Here is a 22,131-nt window from a genome sequence, read left to right as displayed (position 1 = left end):
CGTCTCCCTGCTTCCTTTAATTTTTCTTATATTACTACTAGTATTATAAATATTTTTGGTGGTGTTGGGGGTAGAACCCAGGGTCTTGTGCACTTCAGATAAGCACTCTACCACTGATTTACTCTCAAGACTGTTCACTTAAAAAAATAAATTATCAGGGCTGGCAAGATCAATCAGTGGGTAAAGGTACTTGCTGCCAATTCTGATTGAACCTTGGTTCCCACATGGATTCTCAAAAATTGTCCTCTGACCTCCATATAGATTCCTGACATACCCCTTACCCCCACCCCGTCTCCTAGACAGACACACACACACACACAAACACAGACACACCCATCCACATACCAAATAGATAAACAAATGTTTAAAAAACAAAACAAAACCAAAAAGCTATTAAGAAAACCCCAAAAACAGAAAACATACACCATGGTGGCACACACCGTTAATTCCAGCACTCATGAGGCAGACATAGGTGAATCTCTGAGTTTAAGGCCAGTCTGGTCTACAAAGCAAGTTCCAGGGCAGTCAGAACTATACAGAGAAATCCTGTCTCAAAAAACCAAAAAAAACCAAACCAAACCAAAACAACAACAACACAAAACAAAAAGAATTCCAGCATAATTAACAACCACTTAAAGCCTTTCTCTTTTTCTAGCTGTAAAACTACAATATCCTAGGAATCTTGCCAGAAACCCTATTTATAGGGAAAAGGCATATCTTAAACCCATTACTGCACACCTAGTGGACTCCTGATTTTACCTTATCAAACTGTAATTTCATATAGGTCATCTCCAGAGCTACCCTATAATCTCAATTTTACAAAAAAAAAAAAAAAACAGAGAAAAAAGGGGGGGGAGTAGTTTCTTACTTTCTTTTCTTTGGTTTTTCAAGGCAGGGTTTCTCTGTGTAGCTTTGTGCCTGTCCTGGAACTCACTCTGTAGCCCAGGCTAGCCTCAAACTCATAGAGATCCGCCTGCCTCTGCCTTCTGAGTGCTGGGATTAAAGGCGTGTGTCACCACTGCCCGTCTAAAAACCTTTTGAGATGTAACTTGAGACCCACCAAAATGGTGTATATGGCTAATGCTAAAACAGTTATTTGAAGCTTTTCCTTGAGAAGCCTGAAGCCCAAACCCATATCAGGCACATCTTACTTTCTACAATTCTCTCTTGAGAGAGCCCATACTCTATATTCAAGTATTTATCTTATTTCTTTACTTAAGTGTGTCTCTTCCTTCTAATCCTCATGTCTAAGATCTACATTAGGATATATTTTTTAATTTTTTTTATTATCAAGACATTTTCTGTTCATTTTACATACCAACCACAGATACCCCTCTCTTACCTCCTCCCGCAGGATATCTTTTTTCAAAAAAATGCTTTCTTTTTAAAATTATTTTAAGCCAAGAATGGTGGCACATGCCTTAAAACCCAGCACTCTGCAGAGGCAGGCAGATCTCTGTAAGTTTGAGGCTAGCCTGGTCTACAAAGCAAGTTCTAGGACAGCTAGGGCTACCTAGAGAAACCCTGTCTTGAAAAACATAAAGCAAAATAAACAAACAAAAACAGTAAGTTATTTTAATTTTTACTGAACTTATTTATTCTTCCTTCACACCTCCCTTCTCCCCCGCCCCTCCACCCATGCTGTGGGCTGAACCTAGGTCCTTGTACACACTGGCTAGGGCTCTGCCACGAAGCCCCATCTCTGGTCATTTTTTCATATCTTGAGACAGTGTCTCACTAAATTCCCTAGTCTGGTCTTGAACTTGCTCTGTAGCCAAAGCAATACCTAAACTTGTGTCTGCCTTTGCCTCCTGGAGAGCTGGTATTACAGACCAGTGCCAGGGGGATTGGCTATTTTCTGACTATGTGATTTTGGGATAGTTTGCTAATGTATTTGGGCCTCATCTATTTCCTATTTTCTCACTTATAAAATAGGTAGATGGGGCTGGAGACAGCTCAGTGTTTAACAGCACTTGTTGCTTTTGCAGAGGATCCAGGTTCAGTTTCCAGGACTCACATGGTGCTCACAACTAACTCTAGCACCCTCTTCTGGTTTCTGCAGGCACCAGGCACTTAGCACATACACACATGAAGGCAAAAGAACATATATCTGTTTTATTTTTGGCTTTTAGTGACAGGACTTTGCTGTAACCCTGGTTGTCCTGGAACTTGATTTGTGGACCAGGCTGTCCTTGAACTCAAAGATCTTCACATCTCTGTTTCCTGAGTGCCAGGATTAATGGTGTGAGCCACCAATGTTGGGATTCTGCTCCTTACATCACCAGTGTGCACTGGTGATTACGTGCACACAGCATGGCCATGCAATCAGCGCCGTGCATGTTCACAGGAACCCTTAAAAAGCCGGACAATGACCCCTCCTCTCCCCTCTCTGTTCTCTCCTCCCCTACTATCTCTCTCTCTCTGCTCTCTGCATGTGCTTCTCCCCAGGCCTGGTTCTTTTGTCCCGTCTCCCCCCCCCCCCCCCCCCCCCCCGCAATAAAGCTCTGATACTGGGTTTTGTCATGGCTGGTGCCTTGTGACCTTCTGCACGTAACCAGTGCCACTTATCATTCTTAACAACCATCCCCAGCAAGGTAACTCATTTACACACAAAATAAAAATACAGAAATCTTTTTAAGAAATGGGTAAATCAGTTGCTACTGTAACAAAAAGGTACCCAGAACACAGCACTCTCATGCATGATAACAGCTGGAAAGAAGAAACCCAAGAGAAATGGGCATAACCTGGGGTGACTTTCAAGGCTCATGTTACCTACGGAACACACCTAAGGAAGGCATTACATGGCTCTGTACCTTGCTCCGAGGCAAACTAGGATCTGGAACTTGCCATCCTTCCCCATGCTCCTGGGTGCGGTGTTGATAGCGTTCACGTAGTGGCAGAAGGCTTTGCAGGGTGATTTCTGAATGAGTACGTCATCATCACTGTCTAAAATCTGGTCAGTGGTTTCAAAGTAAGCCACTGCTTTCTCTGAGGAAGACAAGCAGAATCACAACACACCATAGCAGTTATATATAGAAATGTCAAAACCATCATCTAATTTATCCTGGAAACTCTGAGGCGTGGCCTCATAGTCAGTCCTCTAATCCAAATCACTGATTTCGGAATGAATTACAGAGATCTGTGGTTCATGACAGAACAGCATGATTCCTGGTACTGGGATTAAAGTCGAGTGCCAACACTGCCTGGCAGTAATTTATTTTCTAATCAAGACCACATTCCAGAGGGCCGGAAGGTTTATTCTTTTTAAATACCTTCATGAAACAGAATTTGGCATTAAAAAACAAAAGAGAGAAAAGAAAAGGAGCCAAGAAAGGAAAGGAGGAGAATTATCTTCGAAGAGTAGACCCTTCCAGGAATAACAACACAGTGACCATTTGACCATCAAGACTGTGCCCTCTTCTAGAATGGCTGCCTTCAGTTAGATTATTAAATGGACCTAAACAGGCCTTGTGGAGTATTGACTAAATCTGAGAAGAGAGATGTAGCATGCAGACATCAGAGTCAGGAGTAGTAAAATTCTAAACTTTCCAGAAAAGGGGAAAAACCACTCTTAGATGCCTTGTCAATTTCCCTTTCTTTGTTCGAAAGTTTGGAGTTCATGTACTCCTACTTTACAAACACAAAATGGCTAACTGAACCTTTAAAGAAAATGGGAGTTCTAGAATTCTACATACCTAAAGAAAAAAAAGTCACAAAACTCAGGATGCTTTTTAAAAGATTTATTTAATTTTTTAAGATTTATTTATTATGTATACAGTGTTCTGCCTGGATATACACCTTCCTGCCAGAAGAGGGCACCAGATCTCATTATAGATGGTTGAAAGACACCTGTGGTTGTGGAACTCTGCACCTCTGAGGAGCAGCCAGTGCTCTTAATCGCTGAGCCATCTCCCCAGCCCCTTTAAAAGATTTTTTTAATCTTTATTTTATGTGTATGGGAGCTTTGCCTGCCTGTATGTCTGTTTATGTACCATGGGAGTACAGTACCTTCAGATGCCAGCAAAGGACAACACATCCCCAGAACTATAGTTAAAGAGAGTTGTGTGCCATCATGTGGATGCTGGGAACTGAACCCAGGTCCTCTGGAAGAGCAGCAAGTGCTCTTAACTGCTGAGCCATCTCTCCAGGCCCCTCCTTTATTTTATTAAATACTTATTTTGTGTGTGTACGTGTAGGGGACTTGGGGGAGTCAGCTTTCTCTCCACCTTGTAGGGCCTGGGATCAAACTCAGGGCCTCTACTAGCTAAGCCCTCATTGGCCCCAAATGCACTAGTGTATTATTACTTTTTTTTTTTTTTTTATTAATTTTGGCTTTCTGAGTTTTTTTTTTTTTTTTTTTTTAAGATTTATTTATTTATTATGTATACAGTATATATGACTGCAGGCCAGAAGAGGGCACCAGATCTCATTACAGATGGTTGTGAGCCATCTCATGTGGTTGCTGGGAATTGAACTCAGGACCTCTGGAAGAACAGTCAGTACTCTTAACCTCTGAGCCATCTCTCCAGCCCGCCTTTCTGAGTTTTTAAAGAAACATTTTGGTGGCTTTATAATAACATAAATCTACTGAATTTACCTACGAAGTCCCAGATGAAGACATTCTTGTGAAAGATGCGGGCAGATTTGAACCCATGATGGAAAACTTGTTCCAGTGCAGCAACCAGGCCATTTTCTCCGCAGAGCAGCACTGTGAGGCTTCCTCTCTGTAAACCATAATGTTAGCACAGTGACAAGGGAATTCTGCTGCTTCTACGATTAAACAAAACAAAAACAAAACAAACCGAGCAACACGAGAGGGGCTGGAGCGATGGCTCAGTGGTCAAGGGCACTGGCTGCTCTGAGAGGACCCGCGTTCAGTTCTTATCACGCACACTATGGCTCACAACCATCCTTAACTACAGTTCCAAGGGAGCCAATGCTCTCTTCTAGCTTCCCAGACATCAGGTACACGTGGTACACAGACATACATGCAAGCAAAACACTTATACATATGAAATAAAGCAGTCCCCCTCCCCCAATAACAACCACACTAGAGAAACAAGAGCTGAGGGTAGCCATGTGGGGGTGGTGCATGACTTTAATCCCAGCACTCATGAGGCAGAGGCAGGCGGATTTCAAGTCCAACTGGTCTATAGAGCGAGTTCCAGGATAGCCAGGGCTATACAGAGAAACCCTGTCTCAAAAAAAAAAAAAAAAGCCCACCATACATATAGTTTTATTGCCCCCATAATACCTCCTTTTCAGGTTTGTGAAAGTGTTTCACAATATTGTTCACAGCTTCTCCAATTCCTTCCTGGATCTGTCCAGCATTGGGTTCTGCAAAATAATTAATAGTGTCTACATTTTTGTGAGAAATAAATAAACCCAAATACTATGGGATATTTAGCTGTAGGTCTCTGCAGGAAAAACTTCATCCAAACAAGCTAGCTTTTCCAGAGACTCCATGGATTTTGCCACTGGACAAAATGGCCAAGTTCAAGGGCTTGTGATGCACTGGAAAAGAATCCAAGAGATCCTGAGACTCAAATCACAGCCACACTACCTGCAAACTATAACTCAAGACAAGTGTCTGATTTCCTCTGGCTTTTCTCAAATGAAAATAATTGAAAAACAAAACAAAACCAAAAACTAACAAGCCAACAAACATGCCTCCCTGAGAAAATAGAAAAAGATATTCAATGAAATCACCTGTCAGAGTTCCTATCATGAAATGTCACAACTCTCCAGATGTGAGGGGTGAAGTGGGAAGACTCCCTCCCTTCATCATTACTCAAGAGGTTCCTGGCCGAGAATCTTGTAGGTGTATGCTAAGGCATCTGAGGCTCTCGATGACCTGTGTGAAGTTCTGCTGATTTAAGGGAAGAAGCCAGATACCATGTGGTGCCCTGGCTAGAAGTCAGGCTTTCCTCCCTTCCGGACTGGTCACTCTCCTTGTTCCATTCCCCCAGTGAGCACCTGTTCATCTATGCTTCTTTCTAGACAGACTGGAATCACTGTGGTGGTTTGAATAAGAATGACCCCCACAGGCTCATATATTTGAATGCTTGGTCCTGGTGGAACTGTTTGGGAAGGACTAGGAGGAGTGGCCTTGTTAAAGGAAGTATGTAACTGATGAAGCCGACACCATTCCCAGTTACAGCCCCCACCTCTGCCTCAAGATTGTGGTTCAAAGTATAAACTTTTGTCTATGCTTTAGTGCCATGCCTGCCTGCCACCATGCTTCCTGCCAGATTGTCATGGATTCACCCTCTGAAACTATCAACTCCAAATTAAATGCTTTCTTTTAGAATTTGCCTTGGTTATGGTGTTTTTAATCACAGCAGCAGAAAAATAAGACAAAACCACCTTGTCTACCACATACTAAGACTAGTTCATTTATTTTTAGGGTCTTATGTAGTTCAGCTGGCATCAAACTCACTATGAATTTGAGGATGAGGATGGCCTTGTACTTCTGATCCACCTACTTTGTTATCTTCAACAGTGGAATTATGAACATGAGCCACCGTGCCTGGTTTATGTGATGCTGAGAACTGAACTAAGAACTTGCTTTTTGCTACACAAGCCCTCTACCAACAGAGATATTACATCCATGTGGTGGTTTGAATTAGAATGGTCTCCACAGGCTCATATGTTTGAATGTCTGGTTCCCAGTTGGTAGAACTGTTTATGAAGGAATAGGAGGTGTGGCCTTGTTGGAGGAGATGTGTCACTGAGGATGGGCTTTGAGGTTTCTAAAATTTATTTATTGATGTATATGGGTGTTTTGTTTGCATGCACATCATCTGCACATCAGAAGAGGGCATCAGATCCCATGAGACTACTGTATAGATGGTTGTGAGCCACCACGTGAGTGCTGGGAATTGAACTCTTAATCATCTTTCCAGCCCTGTGGGGCTTTTAGGTTTCAAAAGCCCATGCCAGGCCCAGTTTCTCTTTCTGTCTCCATCTTGTGAATCAGATGTGAGCTCTAAGGCACTGCCAAGTGCCATGCCTGCCAGCCTGTCACCATGATTGTGGACTAACCCTCTGAAACTATAAGCAAAGCCCCAATTAAATGCTTTTTCTTTTCTTTTCTTTCTTTCCTTTTTTTTTACTTTCTTCAAGTCAGGGTTTCTTTGTGTAGCCCTGGCTATCCTGGAACTCTCTCTGTAGACCAGGCTGGCCTGGAACTCAGAGATCTGCCTGCCTGCCTCCTGAGTGCTGGGATTAAAGGAATGTGCCACCACTGTCCAGCTTAAATGCTTTTTCTATAAGTTGCTTAGGTCATGGTATTTTGTCATGGCAATAGAGCAAGCAGTAACTAAGACAATCTTCAACCCCAAGAATAGTTGCAAAATAAAAAAGGGTAAGCAAATTTTATCTAGAGTCAGAAGAAGCAGGTAATAAGAGAAAAATGGGGTGTGTGTGAGTTGGCTGTGGTAGTGTATACCTTTAATGAAAGTATTTGAAAGGCAGAGGTAGGCAGATCTCTGTGAGTTCAAGGACAGCCCTGTTTACACAGTGAGTTCCAGGCCACACACTTACAGGGTGAGACCTGCCTTAAAAAAAAAAAAAAAAAGGTGTATGTGCAGCTTGCAACCATCTGTAACTACAGCTCCAGGGGACTCACTACCTTCTTCTGGCCTTCAAGGGCACCCCCCAACACACATACACACAAATAAAATAAAACATATCTTTAAAGGGGGAAGGAAGTTGTTTAGTACTAGAGCTTATGCTTAGCACACACAGCTTTCCTTTCATAGAGACTAAGTGATCTGACAGTTTCTTAGGCTAGGCATGGTAGCACATACCTTTAATCCCAGCATTTGGGACACAGAAGCAGGTACATCTCTGCAAACTCAAGGCCAGCCTGGTCTACACAGTGAGTGCCAGGCCAGCCAGGCATAGTGAGACCTGTCTCAAAAATAAAAGATGTGTGTGTGTGTGTGTGTGTGTGTGTGTGTGCGCGCGCTCTCGTGCGTGCACACGCACATGTGTGCTCTTGCACATGTGAAGGTACTGGGTGTCTTCCTCTAACAATCTACCTTATTTTTTGAGACAGGGTCTCTCACTGACCTCAGAGCTCACCTACTGGTAGGCTGGGTAGTAAGCTTTAGGAATCCATGGGTGCTGGAGATCTGAACTCAGGTCCTCAGGCTTGTGCAGCAAATACTTTACCCACGTTTCCGATTCCATCCACCTTATTTATTTTTTAAAAATTCATTTTCTCTCCAAACAAACCCTTGAATCTTGCTTTTTAAATTTTATTTTTATTACTTTAGTTATGTGTATGTATGTGTTTTGGGTCAGGTATGTACATATGAGTGCATTTTGCATGCAGAGGCCAGACGTGTGATCCCTCTAGGCTGGAGTTCTAGGTGGTTGTGAACTGCCTGATGTGGATGCTGGGAATGGAACTCAGGTTCTCTGGAAGAGCAATATGTGCTCTTCACTGCTGAGCATCTCTTCAGTCCTTATCTACCGTAGTTTTTTTTTTTTTTTACAATAATTTATTTTATGTACACTGGTGTTTGCTTTCATGTATGTCTGGGGTCTCCTGGAACTGGAGTTACAGACAGTTGTGAGCTGCCATATGGGTGCTGGGAATTGAACCCAGGTCCTCTGGAAGAGCAGTCAGTACTCTTAACTGGTGAGCTATCTCTCCAGCCCCGTACCTCAGTTTTTTGAGACAGGGACTCTTACTGAACCTGGTGCTCATCAATTTGGCTGGTCTGGCTGTTCAGTGAGTTCTATCTCTACCCCTGCCCCAATGCTATCCTGTTCTGGGCTTACAGATGCATGCCTGAAGCTTTTCCCATGGGTATTGGGAATCGAACTCAGATCCTTATGCTAGGGAAGAAGGCACTCTACCTTCTGAGTCATTCCCCATGCCCTTCTTTTTTAATCTCCCCACCACGATTCATGAACACAACTGTCTTCTGGAGAATGGGTCATAGAAGCCTTCGCTATGAGGCACACCAGAGACAACTCACTGGCAGTCTTTCCTGTGAGTGAAGTAATACTCAGTCTCCTGGTTGTCGTGGGAGACTTCTGCTGTGGGGGAGTCCGACACTGCTTTCCCAGGTCTTCATCTGAAGCTGATGTCATCAATTCTCCAATAAGAATTCTCTCCAGGCTTCCATCATCGATGCCTTTCCCTAGCCACCGCCCACATGGGAATCTGATAGGGTAAGGAAAAAAAAATCTTTTGATTCTTGGTTGTTTTTGTGAACTTATTCTAGTCTCCAGAGATCACATGAATCTACATTTTTAAAACCAGATTTTTGTTTTGTTTTCATTTTGAGATGGGGTCTTACTCTCTTGCTAAGGCTACCCTAGACTTACTATGTGAAGGTACTCAGGCTGGTCTCTAACTCCAGGCAAGCTTCAGTTTCTGGAGTCCTGGGGTCACAGGTATGACATCATGACTGGCTTCCACTAGTTTTAATTAAAGATTTAAACATGGCATTGCAGGTGAAGTTCATGATGCTAATATCTGAGGATTGTTTATTTTGTCATGAAAAATTTCAAATATAGTAAAGTAGAAGACAGATAGGTGTGGTAATATATGCCTTTAATTCTAGCACTTAGGAGGCAGAGCTCAGTGAATTCCAAGACAGCTCGGTCTATTCCAGTGCTACATAGAGAGAACATATATAGACATACTTTTTTTTTTTTTTTAAAGATTTATTTATTTATTATGTATACAGTGTTCTGCCTCCATGTATTTCTACAGGCCAGAAGAGGGCATCAGATCTCATTACAGATGGTTGTGAGCCACCATGTGGTTGCTAGGAATTGAACTCAGGACCTCTGGAAGAGGAGTCAGTGCTCTTAACCTCTGAGCCATCTCTCCAGCCCTAGACATACTCTTAAATGTAAAAAAATATTATTTTATATGTATGAGTGTTTGTCTGCATGCATGTCTGTGTGTCATGTGTATGCCTGTGCCTGCCGAGGCCAGAGTGTGTCCTGGATCTCTGGAACTGGAGTTGCAGACAATTGTGATCTGCTATGAGGGTGTTAAAAACTGAAAGCTTCAAGTCCTCTTAAACAGGAAGCTATTTCTCTAGCCTCTACAATCTTTTTTTTTAACCAAAGATTAAATATTTTTTCTTATTCATGTGTATGTATATATGTATGTCTGTGCATGTGTGCATTTGTGTGTGCTTCTGTGCACATGTGTACAGATGCATGTGAGTACCCATGGAGGACAGCAAAGGCACTGGATATCCCAGGGCTGTAGTTACAGGTAGTTGTAAGCTACCTGGGGTGGGTGCAGAGATCTGAACTTGGGTTACTTGGAAGAGTACCAAGTGCTCTTAATTGCTGAGCCATCTTTTCAGCTCCAATATTTATTATTATTATTATTATTATTATTATTATTATTATATTATTATTATTATTATTGTCTCCATGTAGCCTTGGCTGTTCTGGAACTCACTTTATAGACCAGGTTGGCCTCAAACTCACAGAGATCTGCCTGTCTCTGCATCCTGAGTGCTGGGATTTAAGCACCCACACCTGGCCAACTTTATGTACTATAAATAGAACAAAATAATACATCCCCCCAAAAAAACTAGTTCAGGGGCAGTGGGAAGGCTTTAGGAAGATTTAAAACATTTTGTTACCTAAAGAGCTTTGAGACAAAGAATTCTGCTCCTAAGTCTATTTACTCACCTATATGTATGTCCTGTGATTTCATTTCTCACCATGACACAATCCACTAGCCATTTAGCTAACAGTCCAGAGTTATCGTGGCCAATCTGAACAGTAGTGAGCTTTCCCAGGTTCTGGCACTGTAGAGACAGGACCACAAATTATTCTGTACTCAATTCTTTTCTAATCCCTTTGCTTTGGCAGTGGACTCTGGCTCAATCTAATACTTACAGAGACCTACTCTGTACAATGTGCTAAGTTTAATACCATAGACAGCCCCCATGTATTCTTTGCTCTCAGGGACTTTCATACAATGAGACAGGAGATGGACAATGACTATCAAATGGGGTGGAGTGCTTGAGGTGCTGGACTAGAAATGTAAACAAGTCTTTGAAGAATGCTGGAGAAGGAACATTTACTTCTATTTGGGGAATCAAGAAACAGAATCACTGACAATGATTTATGTCTTAACTGAAGGGTAAAAGGATTTCAGCAAGTGGGGGAAGGTCTTATTTAGATTGACTTACAGCAAATAGCCGATCTAAAAAATCACTAACTGATAGTTCAGTGGTAGAGTACTTGCAGAGCATGGTCGAGGCCCTGATCTATTAGAAAAGTTTAAAAAGCTATTTGGAAAAGTCATCTTACCTACAAGGGATATATTCTCAGACTCCCAGTATGTGCATGAAATGCCTTAATATCAAACCTACATATACTGTTCCTATATGCATTGCAATGTTGCCACACATACCAGAGTTTTCCCATGTTTTATGGTCTGGATCCTTCTCTGCAACACTACTCTTATGCTGTGGGGCCACTAATAAGTGAAATAAAGGTTACATAAACAAGAGCAACTGTCACACCTAAATAGCTAATCTGATAACCTGAATTCTTACTAAGTAACGAATGGGAGGGTAGCACATACATGTCATGTTAGACAAAGACAGAATTCATGGCTGACACAGGAACAGCACAGATTTCATTGTGCTATTTATAATGGTTTACAATCAAAAAACTTATAAATTATGGACTAAGGGTATAGCTCAATGGTAGAATTCTTGCAGATCATGTGTAAGGCCCTGGGTTTGTTCCATTGTAACAAAAACCAAGAATGTGTAAACAACTCCCACACTCAAAATTTTTAATTTCTCCTTTGTTTCTGAGACAGTTTTGTTATGTAGCCCAGGATGGCTTTGAACTTGCAGCATTCTTCTGCTTCTATCTCCTGAGTGTTGGGACTCTAGGTATGTGCCACTATGCCTGGCTCTTTATTTTTATTTTTTTGCTTTTTGAGACACAAACTCATGTAACCCAGGCTGACTTCAAACCTGCTATGTAGCTGAGGATGGCCTTGAACTTCTGACCTTCCTGTCTCTGCTTCTCAAGTGCCAAGGTTATAGGAATACACCACATGCTCAGCTTTTATGAATTTTTATTTTTGGAATGTTCCACTTTATATTTTTGGACTACAATTAACACCAGGTACCACAACTGTAGAATGTGAAATTATGAATGAACTGTGGTTATTAGTGTCCTTGCTGGCCCTTTGTCGACAAGTACAGAAAGCAATGGTAAGAGGAATTGCAAAAAATGGATGCTAATTAAATTCTGACTTAAAAAATCTGATGATGAGAGGATCACGACTGACTATAAGCTGGACTGAAACATCAGAGCTGCAAGTTTTAAAAGCATTTGTCTTCTTTGTGTATCAGTGAAAGGCATCATGTGACCCTGCTGAGAAATGTAGCTACAAGGAGAGCGAGAAAGAAGATGGGACTTACAATACAGTTTTTGTTCCACAACTGGTAGGCTAAAAAAACCAAGGTTTTTAACTTTTACACACAAATAGATGAGTCTGCCACATACATAAAACCAAATGGACCATTGGGCTATGGATTATGATTCCAAGTGAAAATGGCTATTCCTGGGCCCCAAGGAACTTGGATGAGCATAGAACATTCAGTTAGTACTATTTCTCTCCTGAAATAAAAGAGGTTATTTTACTCCTCAAATATTAGGACCAACCTGAATATGGGTTCAAACATATGGAAATACTCTACTAGAGCACACGCCTTTAATCCCAGCACCTGGGAGCCAGAGGCAGGCAGATCTCTGAATTCAAGGCCAGCCTGGTTCACAGAGTGAGTTCCAGGGCAGCGAGGACTGTCACATAGAGAAAACCTGTCTTGAAAAACAAAACAAAACAAAACAAAATTCTATAAATGCCCCTTTGTGCTTCAAAAGCCATAAGCATGGACATCAGTTCCCTGGTCTTAGAGAACCACGTCAGGGGAAGCATGTATTTAACATTCTTTGTTTGCCATGTTCTGTGTTAGGCACTGGGAATCAAGGAACAGGACCTGGTAAAGCCTACCACAGTAGAAAAACAGGGTTTAGCAATGAAAATAGAAAGCAAACTAGTGTAAGCCTCTTCAGACAATAAGGATATAACAAATGACCCTATATGTTTGCATGCTCCTTTATTTCATTTGTTTCAATGAAAAAGCAAAACCAGAGTTCTTCTAAAGAACTCAAAAGGCATTAGTTAACCCACCTCAAAAGTCATCTCAAGCAGGTTTTTTGGAATCTGCATTACTCCTGTGTCTCCTAGCTCTCCTGAGACACAGATCCACGGGTTTGATGTAATGATCGCATTGCTCAGCTTTTTAATTGGAATGATCACTGATCTATAAGGAATCACTGAAAGAAAAACACAGAAGTGAATTAAAAAAAATCACAACTATCCAGAACTAGATGCTTTTAAGATATACTTTGCCATTTATTTATTTATTTATTTATTTATTTATTTATTTATTTATTTATTTATTTATTTATTTATTTATGGAGGCAGGGTTTCACTGTGTAGCTTTGGAGCCTGTCCTAGAACTCGCTCTGTAGACCAGGCTGGGCTCAAACTCACAGAGATCTGCCTGCCTTTTTCTCTCAAGTACTGGGATTAAAGGTGTGCGCCACCACCAATCAGCTATTTTATTTTTATGTGCATGGATGTCTTGCCTGCATGCATGTATGCACACCACATCTGTGTTAGTGACCACAGAGGTCAAAGGATAGAGTCAGACTCCTGGAACTGGAGTCATAGTACTAGAGTTATGTGGGTGCTGGAAACTAAACCTAGGTCCTCAGCAAGAACAAGTGTTCTTAGGCACTGAACCATCTCTTTAGCCTCTGATATTTGGCTTTTTATGATCAATTTTTAAGATATACTCATGAGGGCCAGTGAAGTGGCTCAGTGGTTAAAGGTACTTGTCATCAAGCCTGATAGCCTGAGTTCAATCCTGGAACCTGCACAGTGGAAAGAGAGAACCAATTCCTATAGAATGCTAGGATTAGGTTATTGAGGTAACTCATATGCACAAGGAATTTGGGAGAGCCAGATGTGCTGAGATATACATGAAGCCTTTCCAATGGCCTCACTACTAGATGTCGCCATGGCATCATGGACCTTGGCTAAATGTAAAAGTATGAGAAAATTTGGAATTTAAAGCAGAAATCATGTAAGAATGCTGCTGTTGGCTCACTCATGGGTTCACACTTAGCTAGCTTTTTTTATACAGCCTGGGATCACCTGTGCAGGTGCAATGCAACCCACAGTGGGCTGGGACCTCTTAACATCAATTTACAATCAAGGCAGGGACACACACACACACACACACACACACACACACACACACACACACACCCGTAACAGACAAGGCAGGGACACACACACACACACACACACACACACCCGTAACAGACATGCCTACAGGCTAACAGGATCTGGGTAAGTCCTCAACTGAGACTCCCTTCTTCGGCCATATAAAGCTGCCAGTTAAAGTAACCAGGGTGCTTACCTCTTGGTGGACAAGCCCAGTTCAGCACCCCTCTAAGGTTTCTGCTTTAAGAATTTACCCAGGAGGCTGGAGAGATGGCTCAGTGGTTAAGAGTACAGGCTGCTCTTCTAGAGGACCTGGGTTCAATTCCCAGCGCTTACACAGCAGCTCACAACTGTAACTCCAGTTCCAGGGGATCTGACACCATCATACCAATTCTTGCCCTGACTTCCTTCAATGATAGACTGTAACCTCTAAGCTGGAATAAGCTCTTTCCTCTTCTAGTTTGCCTTTGGTCATGATATTTGTCATGGCCACAGAGAGGAAACAAGGACACCAGAGTACTTCTTTATACATTCCAATGCCTCAACTCAAAGTTTCTCAGATAAAGAGAAACCTACAGACACAGAATATTTTAGACGTTCTTAGGCATTTTACAATTGTGTATGTGATGTGCCTGAGTGAGTGTTGGTACATGTGTGTCATGGCTCATGTACTTAGGTTAGAGGACAAGTCTCAGAATTGGTTTTCTTTCCTCCTTTCCATAGGTGCCAGGGACTGAACTCAGGTCACTGGGATTGTGTGCAAAGTGCCTTGTTCTGCTGAGACATCTTGCTAGTCCTTTGTTTGAGACTTGATTTATGTATCTCATTCTGGCCTTGAAAAGAGCTGAGAATGACCATGTTTTTAGCCATTTTAAGTCACCTTTCTTTTCTTTTACAATCTTTAAAAAAAAAAATTTGTGTGCATGCGCGCCTGTGCCTATACTTGTCACCTTGGTGTGTTGTGAATGTGGATTCTTCCCACACAGAATATATACTGTCCTCTTTGAGTAGTGATACACTGTACATGGTCCAAATGGCAGCATACACAGATGAGGGTGGAAAAGTAGGTCCAGAAAGTAAGACAGCTTCATTGGTGCATGTGTAAAGCTCAGAGGACAACTTCTGGGAATCGTCTCTTTCTAGTTAAACTCAGGTTGTCAGGCTTTGGGGCAAACGTCCTCACCCCCTGAGCTGTCTTGCTGGCTCCCCCTTTCTTTTGAGATAGAACTTTCCTGTGTAGGCTAGGCAAGCCTTGAATTTTTGATCTTCTTGCCTTAGCAGGGTTTATAAGAGCTACACGCACAGTCTTCAGACTTTTTCTTTTGATTTTTTGAGACAGGGTTTCTTTGTGTAGCCTTGGCTCTACTTGAAATCACTCTGTAGACCAGGCTGGCTTCCGCTTCCCGAGTGCTGGGATTAAAGGCGTGTGCCACCACCGCCTTGCTAGACCTTTTTTTAAAACACTGCTAGGGATTAAAGCCATATTTTCACACATGGTAGGCAAGAGCACTACAACTGAGTTACAGTTTTACCTTTAACAACTTAGATTCTTACACATGTACTAACTGAATGAACAATTATTAGATTATTACTTATTATAGACATTTTAAGTTGGCCCTATTAATGCCCACCCCAACTCCCTTTTTCCTTATCTGCTTCTTCCAGAGACCAAAAATCAAAGCCTGCATAATTCTAGCCAGTGAAATGGCAGTGATGTTTACTGAGATTTTGGAGAGACTATGCCTTTTTTTTTAAAAAAAAAAAAAAAAAAAAAAAAAAGAAAGAAAGAAAAACAAAAACAACCACCACCACCACCACAGACTGCAGCTCTATGCATTTCTCATTTGTCCTAGGTAACATTTTCTGTCACAGATTGGGTTTTGTGGAGAGCAGATGCTGAGACAGAAATGAGCATACACGGTGCTTGCTCCTAGGATCAACCTGTGAAGAGGAAATCAAGACGGAGAGCGAAATGTAGAGCTTTGCTGAGGTCTCAGCAGAGCCTTCCACTGCTACAGTGAGCTGTGAGATAGTCCTCTGATTAGGACGCAGGTTGGTTCTGGCAGGAACTAACAGCCCAGGGTAGGTTCCTTCTCCCCCCACACCTCCCACCCGGCCCCCCATGGGGTTTCTCTGTGTAGCCCTGGCTGTTCTGGAACTCACTCTGTAGACCAAGCTAGCCTCAAACTCAGCTATCTGCCTGCCTCTGCCTCACTAGTGCTGGGATTAAAGGTGTGTGTCACCACCTGGCTAGGGTAATTCTTTCAGTGAGTCATTTACACAGGCTGGCAGCAGAGGGCTGGGGAGTCCCCCACATTCCTAAATGGAGATTGAGGGGTTATCAGTATCCTCCATGTATTATGATAGATTTCACTTTTGGAAATATGAATACTTTTATTCCAAGAGTGACTTGAGAACCTCCCCACCCCTCAGTTGTTTTTTTTTTTTTTGTTTGTTTGTTTTGTTTTGTTTTTGAGAAAAGGTCAGGATATATAGCCCACACTCACTGGTTTTGAACTACTGGCAATTTTCTTGTTTCAGCCTCCTGAGTGTGCGGATTACAAGCATTTGCCACCATGCCTGCTCACCTGGAAACTGTTCACTTAAGAGTCAATTCTCCACACTTACTGATAGTGGTGAACACACTGGTAAAGCAGAAATAGTCCACAGCATTGAGGGACAGCAGATGGTAGAGAAACTGCTCTCTTTCTTCTTCACAACGTAGAAAAGCATAACGCTTATAAAGCTTCCTGAAAAAGGTTAAGACAAGCACAAAATAGCAGTTACAATATTCATTCTTAAAACTCATGATTTAGAATTAATAGCTTTCTGAGCCTGTGAGCTGGTTCAGTGGGTAAAGGCACTTGCTGCCAACTCTCATGACCTGAGACCCACATGGGGGAAGGAGAGAACACAACATCCAGGAACATCCATAGGTTATCCTCTGATTTCCACACATGCACTGTGGTGCTTGTATACATGCATTTGAACAAAATAAAAAACTAAAGATCAACTCATCAAACAAACAAAAAACCCTCAAACCTGGGGCTGGTGAGGTAGTGAAGTGGTTAAGAGCACTGACTGCTTTCCAAGACATGGATTTGATTCCTAGCACAAACATGGCATTTCATAACTCTAATTCCAGTCCCAGGGAGTTGGGCATTCTCTTATGAGCTCCTGTGGCACTGTAAACATGTGGGGCACACACACACATCAAACACTCACTTCACCATGCAGGTGCTGGGATCTGAACTCAGGTGTGCTGAAGAGCTGTACTCGTAAGTGCTGAGCCATTCCTCTGGCCCCTTCTACTCTGTTTTCTTGAGTGTTTCCATTGGACCTGGAGTCCACTGATTCAGCTAGAATGGCTGGTCAATGGGCTCTAGGGATCCCCCTGTTTGTGCACCACCCTTCCACACCTAGGTGGGATTATAGGCTTGTGCTACCACATCTGGTTTTTCTCTGTGTAGGTGCTAGGGATCTGAACTTGGGTCCTCATGCTCATACGGTAGGCATTTAATTGACTAAGCCATTTCTTCTGCTTCCATTTTTATTTTAATTATGCAGTCCAGGCTGGCCTCAAACTTGTTATATCGCCGAGGATTATCTTGAATTTCTCATCCTCCTGTCTACAACTTTAGAGTGCTGGGATTATAGGTATGTATCATCAGAACAATAATTTGGTCTTTGGCTGTTAAATCTGGTGTGCTCTCTCAGAAATAATCAAACATTCTACAAAGGTATTTTCTTTTTTGAGAGTTAGTATGTACAGTGTCCTGCCTGCATATCAGAAGAGGGCACCAGATTCCATTAGAGATTTGTCTGTGAGCCACCATGTGCTGGGAATTGATCTCAGGACCTCTGGAAAAACAGCCAGCGTTCTTAGCCTCTGAGTTATCTCAGCAGTCCCACAAAGATATTTTCTTTCTTTCTTTCTTTCTTTCTTTCTTTCTTTCTTTCTTTCTTTCTTTCTTTCTTTCTTTCTCTCTCTCTCTCTCTCTCTCTCTCTCTCTCTCTCTCTCTCTCTCTCTCTCTCTCTCTCTTTTCTTTTCTTTTCTTTCTTTTTTTTTTTGTTTTTTCGAGACAGGGTTTCTCTGTGTAGCTTTTGGAGCCTGTCCTGGAACTTGCTCTGTAGACCAGGCTGGCCTCGAACTCACAGATATCTGCCTGCCTCTGCCTCCCGAGTGCTGGGATCAAAGGCATGTGCACCACCGTCCGGCTTTTTTTTTTTTTTGGACAAAGGTATTTTCTAAAGCACACCTGTTATAAAGAATGCACATGTTCATGAATCACGATTTATGATGAAAGTGCTAGTTTGTCAGTTTATTTAATTTCCTTTGTAAGCACAAGTCACAGAAACAAATGTCTTGAAAAGCAGAGTCTTACTTGGTCAGTGGTTGGTTAGAGAGCAACTGCTTGAGATGCTGAGACAAAAGCTTCTTTTCTAGAGACAATCTTATCCATGCCCGGGCTCGGCCAACATCAGTCTTGATCTCACTCATGTTTTGAACATGCCTAAAAATCAGTACCAACAAGAAAAATTTTTTTGCATTTAAATACATTTTGTTTTTAGACAACCTATATGAAATGATTTTTTCTTTAAATAATGTATCCCATTCAATTCAAATAAATCACAGTCAAAATAAAAGCTCAAAATGACATTAGTCCCCTTTTTTTGACATCAGTGTCTTTTTTTTTTGGAGACAGAGTTTCTCTGTGTAGTCCTGGCTGGCCTCAAACTCACAGAGATCCCCCTGCCTCTGCCTCCCAAGTGCTGAGATTAAAGGTGAGTGACACCACCACCCAGTTTAGTCCCCTTTGTCCTAAGTTCTGGTGTTACATGATGACAAGCAATACCCAGTCATGGGGAGGAAGACAGGCCAAAAATTACTGTCCAATTTGTTAACATTTTTCCATTTCTAAATTATCCTTAAAGAAAGTCATATGTAGGATCACACCATCTTTACAGTAGTTTAGGAGAGCAACCATGCCATCTAGATTCATGTTTTTACAAATAAAAAACTGGTAACTATTGAAATTAGCAAGGATGTGCTTAATTTGCTCTTTATCCCCAGTCATAAAAGACTAGGAGAGATTTTTTTAAGGATAACTTTAAGCTAGAAAAGAGCCAAAAAGTATTAACTATACTGGGCCCAGAAAAGTTCTTTTATATTTTTAGATGAAGAATGGGTAATACACATTTTTGTTGTTTAATTTTTGAGACAGGGGCTCACTATTTAGCCCTACCTGGCCTCGGACTCATCATGTAGGCCAGGCTGGCCTCAAACTCACAGATCCATTTACCTCAGCCTCCCAAGAGCTGGGATAAAAGGCATATTTCACCATGCCTAGCCTGGGTAATATATTTTTTTATTTGTTGGTTAGTTTTGTTTTTCGAGACAGGGTTTCTCTGTATAGCCTTGCCTGTCCTGGAACTCTTTGTAGACCAGGTTGGCCTAAAACTCAGAGATCTGCCTGTCTCTGCCTCCTGAGTGCTGGGATTAAAGGCATTCATCACCACTGCTGTAACACACATTTTGAGGGCAGGTTAAAGCTTCTCAGATTCAGCTATCAAATGGTTTTGTTTTTATTCTCTTGGCTAGTGTGGAACTCAAGATTTAGTTGCACATCAGAACTGACATTTCATTGGGCGTGGTGGTACACGCCTGTAATCCCAGCACTCAGGAGGCAGAGGCAAGCAGATCTCTAAGAGTTCCAGACTAGCCAAGAGAATAAAAACAAAACTATTTGATAGTCAAGTTGCATTCTGTTTGTTTTGAAGATTTAATTATGTGTGCATATGGAGGTGGAGGGTGTATCTTTGCACATGAGTTCAGGTGTTCAAAGAGCCCAAGAAGACAGTATTTGATTACCTAGGGCTGGAGATGCAGACATTGCAAGCTGCCTTGACACAGGTGCTGGGAACCAAGCTCAGGTCCTCTGCAAGAACACTATAGACTGGGACTGAGAGCACTGACTGCCCCTCCAGAGGACCTGGGTTCAATTCTCAGCTCCAACATGGCAGCTCACAGCTGTCTATAACTCCAGTTCCAAGGGACCTGACACCCTCACCCAGACATACACACAGGCAAAACACCAATGGACATAAAATAAAAATCAATCAATTAAATTTTACACACACACACACACACACACACACACACACACACACACACAGAGAGAGAGAGAGAGAGAGAGAGAGAGAGAGAGAGAGAGAGAGAGAGAGAGAGAGAGAGAGAATAGAGTATGCTGTTAACCACTGAATCATCTCTCCAGGCCCTCAAGATCTTATTTGAAGTAACCGCTTTAGTTACTTTGTACAGCATTAGAGGAGACATGCAGTACTGCGTTGATTTTTTTATTTGTTTTTTGGGGACAGGGTCTGTTTATGTAGTCCTGGCTGTCTTAGAACTTGCTATGTAGACCAGGCTGGCCTAGAACTCATAGAGATCCACCTGCTGCTGTGCCACCACACCTGGCAATGTGTTGATAAATCTTAAAACTTGGAAAGGGAAAGACTTAGAAAACTACGTGACCAGTATCAACTATTGTTATATATATATATATATATATATATATATATATATATATATATATATATATATATGTTAGAATTCTATGTAGAAGTCAATGCTGAATACAACAGGAATGAATTTATTTTCTTAAGCAGTTTTCCTCACAGCAGAGAAAAGGAAGATCAGAAAAGAAGACAAGGTAAATAGTAAAAACCAACTCCAGTGAAAAGTCTTTGTTAGCATGACTCATCACAACACACACACACACACACCCACACACACACACACACACACATCCACATACCCACACCCTCTCCCCTCACATCCACACCCATACCCCCCTACACACACACATGCACACACACACCCCCACCCCCCCAAACACACACACAGTGAGGTGACTAGTACTTGTAATCCTTGGAGTTTTCTAGCTAGCCCACCTAGCCCAATTGGCAAGGTCTATGACAATGAAAGAACTTGCATCAAAAAACAAAGTTGATGGTGCTTAAGAAAAGACATGAAAGGCTGTCCTTTGGCCTACACAAACACACAAACACACACACACACACACACACACACACACACGCATGCACACATATATGAACACACACACAAATTACACCAACACAGTATACCTTTAAGAAAAGTTGTAAGTGGCTTTTAGTTTTTTTTGTTTTGAGACAGGGTCTCTCTAATTTGGCCCTTGCTGTCCTAGAACTCATTATGTAGACCAGGCTGGTCTCAAACTCACTGAGATCCCCCTGCTTCTACTTCCAAGTGTTGGGATCAAAGACACATACCACCACAAAAGGTACAAAAGTCTTTTTCCCCCCCTTCTTTTCTTTTTTTTTTTTTTTTTTCTCAAGATTTATTTTTATGTGCATTGGTGTTTTGCCTGCATGTATATCTGTGTGAGGATAGCATATTCCCTAGAACTGGAGTTATAGACAGTTGTGAGCTGCCACGTGGGTAGGCAATTGAACCCAGGTTCAATTCTAGAAAGAGCAGCCAATGTTCTTAAGTGCTGAGCCATCTCCCTAGCCCGGGAACAAAATGTCATTAAGTATTACAGTTACTTTATATCTTAAGTGTTGACTAAATATTGTGTTTAAAATGTTTATAAGAAAAAAGCCTCACCTTTTTCATTCTTTTTTTTTTTTTTTTTTGACAGTTTCTCTGTGTTGTAACAGCCCCAGTTGTCCTGGAATTTGCCTTGTAGACCAGGTGGCCTTGAATTCACAGAGACCCATCTGCCTCTGCCTCCCAGATTCTTGGACTAAATGTGTGTGCCACCACTCC

The 22,131-nt window shown here is 41.9% G+C and overlaps 1 protein-coding gene across 6 annotated transcripts in view; it reads right to left on the bottom strand.

The window, feature by feature from the left end:
* Dennd5b (DENN domain containing 5B) overlaps nt 1-22,131 on the bottom strand; it is a 136,291-nt gene that overhangs the window by 5,787 nt on the left and 108,373 nt on the right. For 5 of the 6 annotated variants that reach the window (XM_028892419.2, XM_028892416.2, XM_037203962.1 and 2 more), the window contains 8 exons: nt 18,704-18,832; nt 16,946-17,067; nt 13,214-13,359; nt 10,681-10,799; nt 8,994-9,181; nt 5,255-5,337; nt 4,598-4,724; nt 2,814-2,988 (listed from right to left, as the gene is read on the bottom strand). In XM_028892419.2, coding sequence (XP_028748252.1) covers nt 2,814-2,988; nt 4,598-4,724; nt 5,255-5,337; nt 8,994-9,181; nt 10,681-10,799; nt 13,214-13,359; nt 16,946-17,067; nt 18,704-18,832 — 1,089 coding nt within the window. Of the gene's footprint in view, nt 1-2,813; nt 2,989-4,597; nt 4,725-5,254; nt 5,338-8,993; nt 9,182-10,680; nt 10,800-13,213; nt 13,360-16,945; nt 17,068-18,703; nt 18,833-22,131 lie in introns of those variants that run through there. The other variant, XM_037203964.1, reaches the window with a different exon arrangement.

Source organism: Peromyscus leucopus, chromosome 3 (assembly GCF_004664715.2).
Source record: "Peromyscus leucopus breed LL Stock chromosome 3, UCI_PerLeu_2.1, whole genome shotgun sequence".
NCBI classification, from domain to species: Eukaryota; Metazoa; Chordata; class Mammalia; order Rodentia; family Cricetidae; genus Peromyscus; species Peromyscus leucopus.
The sequence above is the reverse complement of the archived record's forward strand: the minus strand, read 5'-3'. Positions and strand labels throughout refer to the sequence as shown.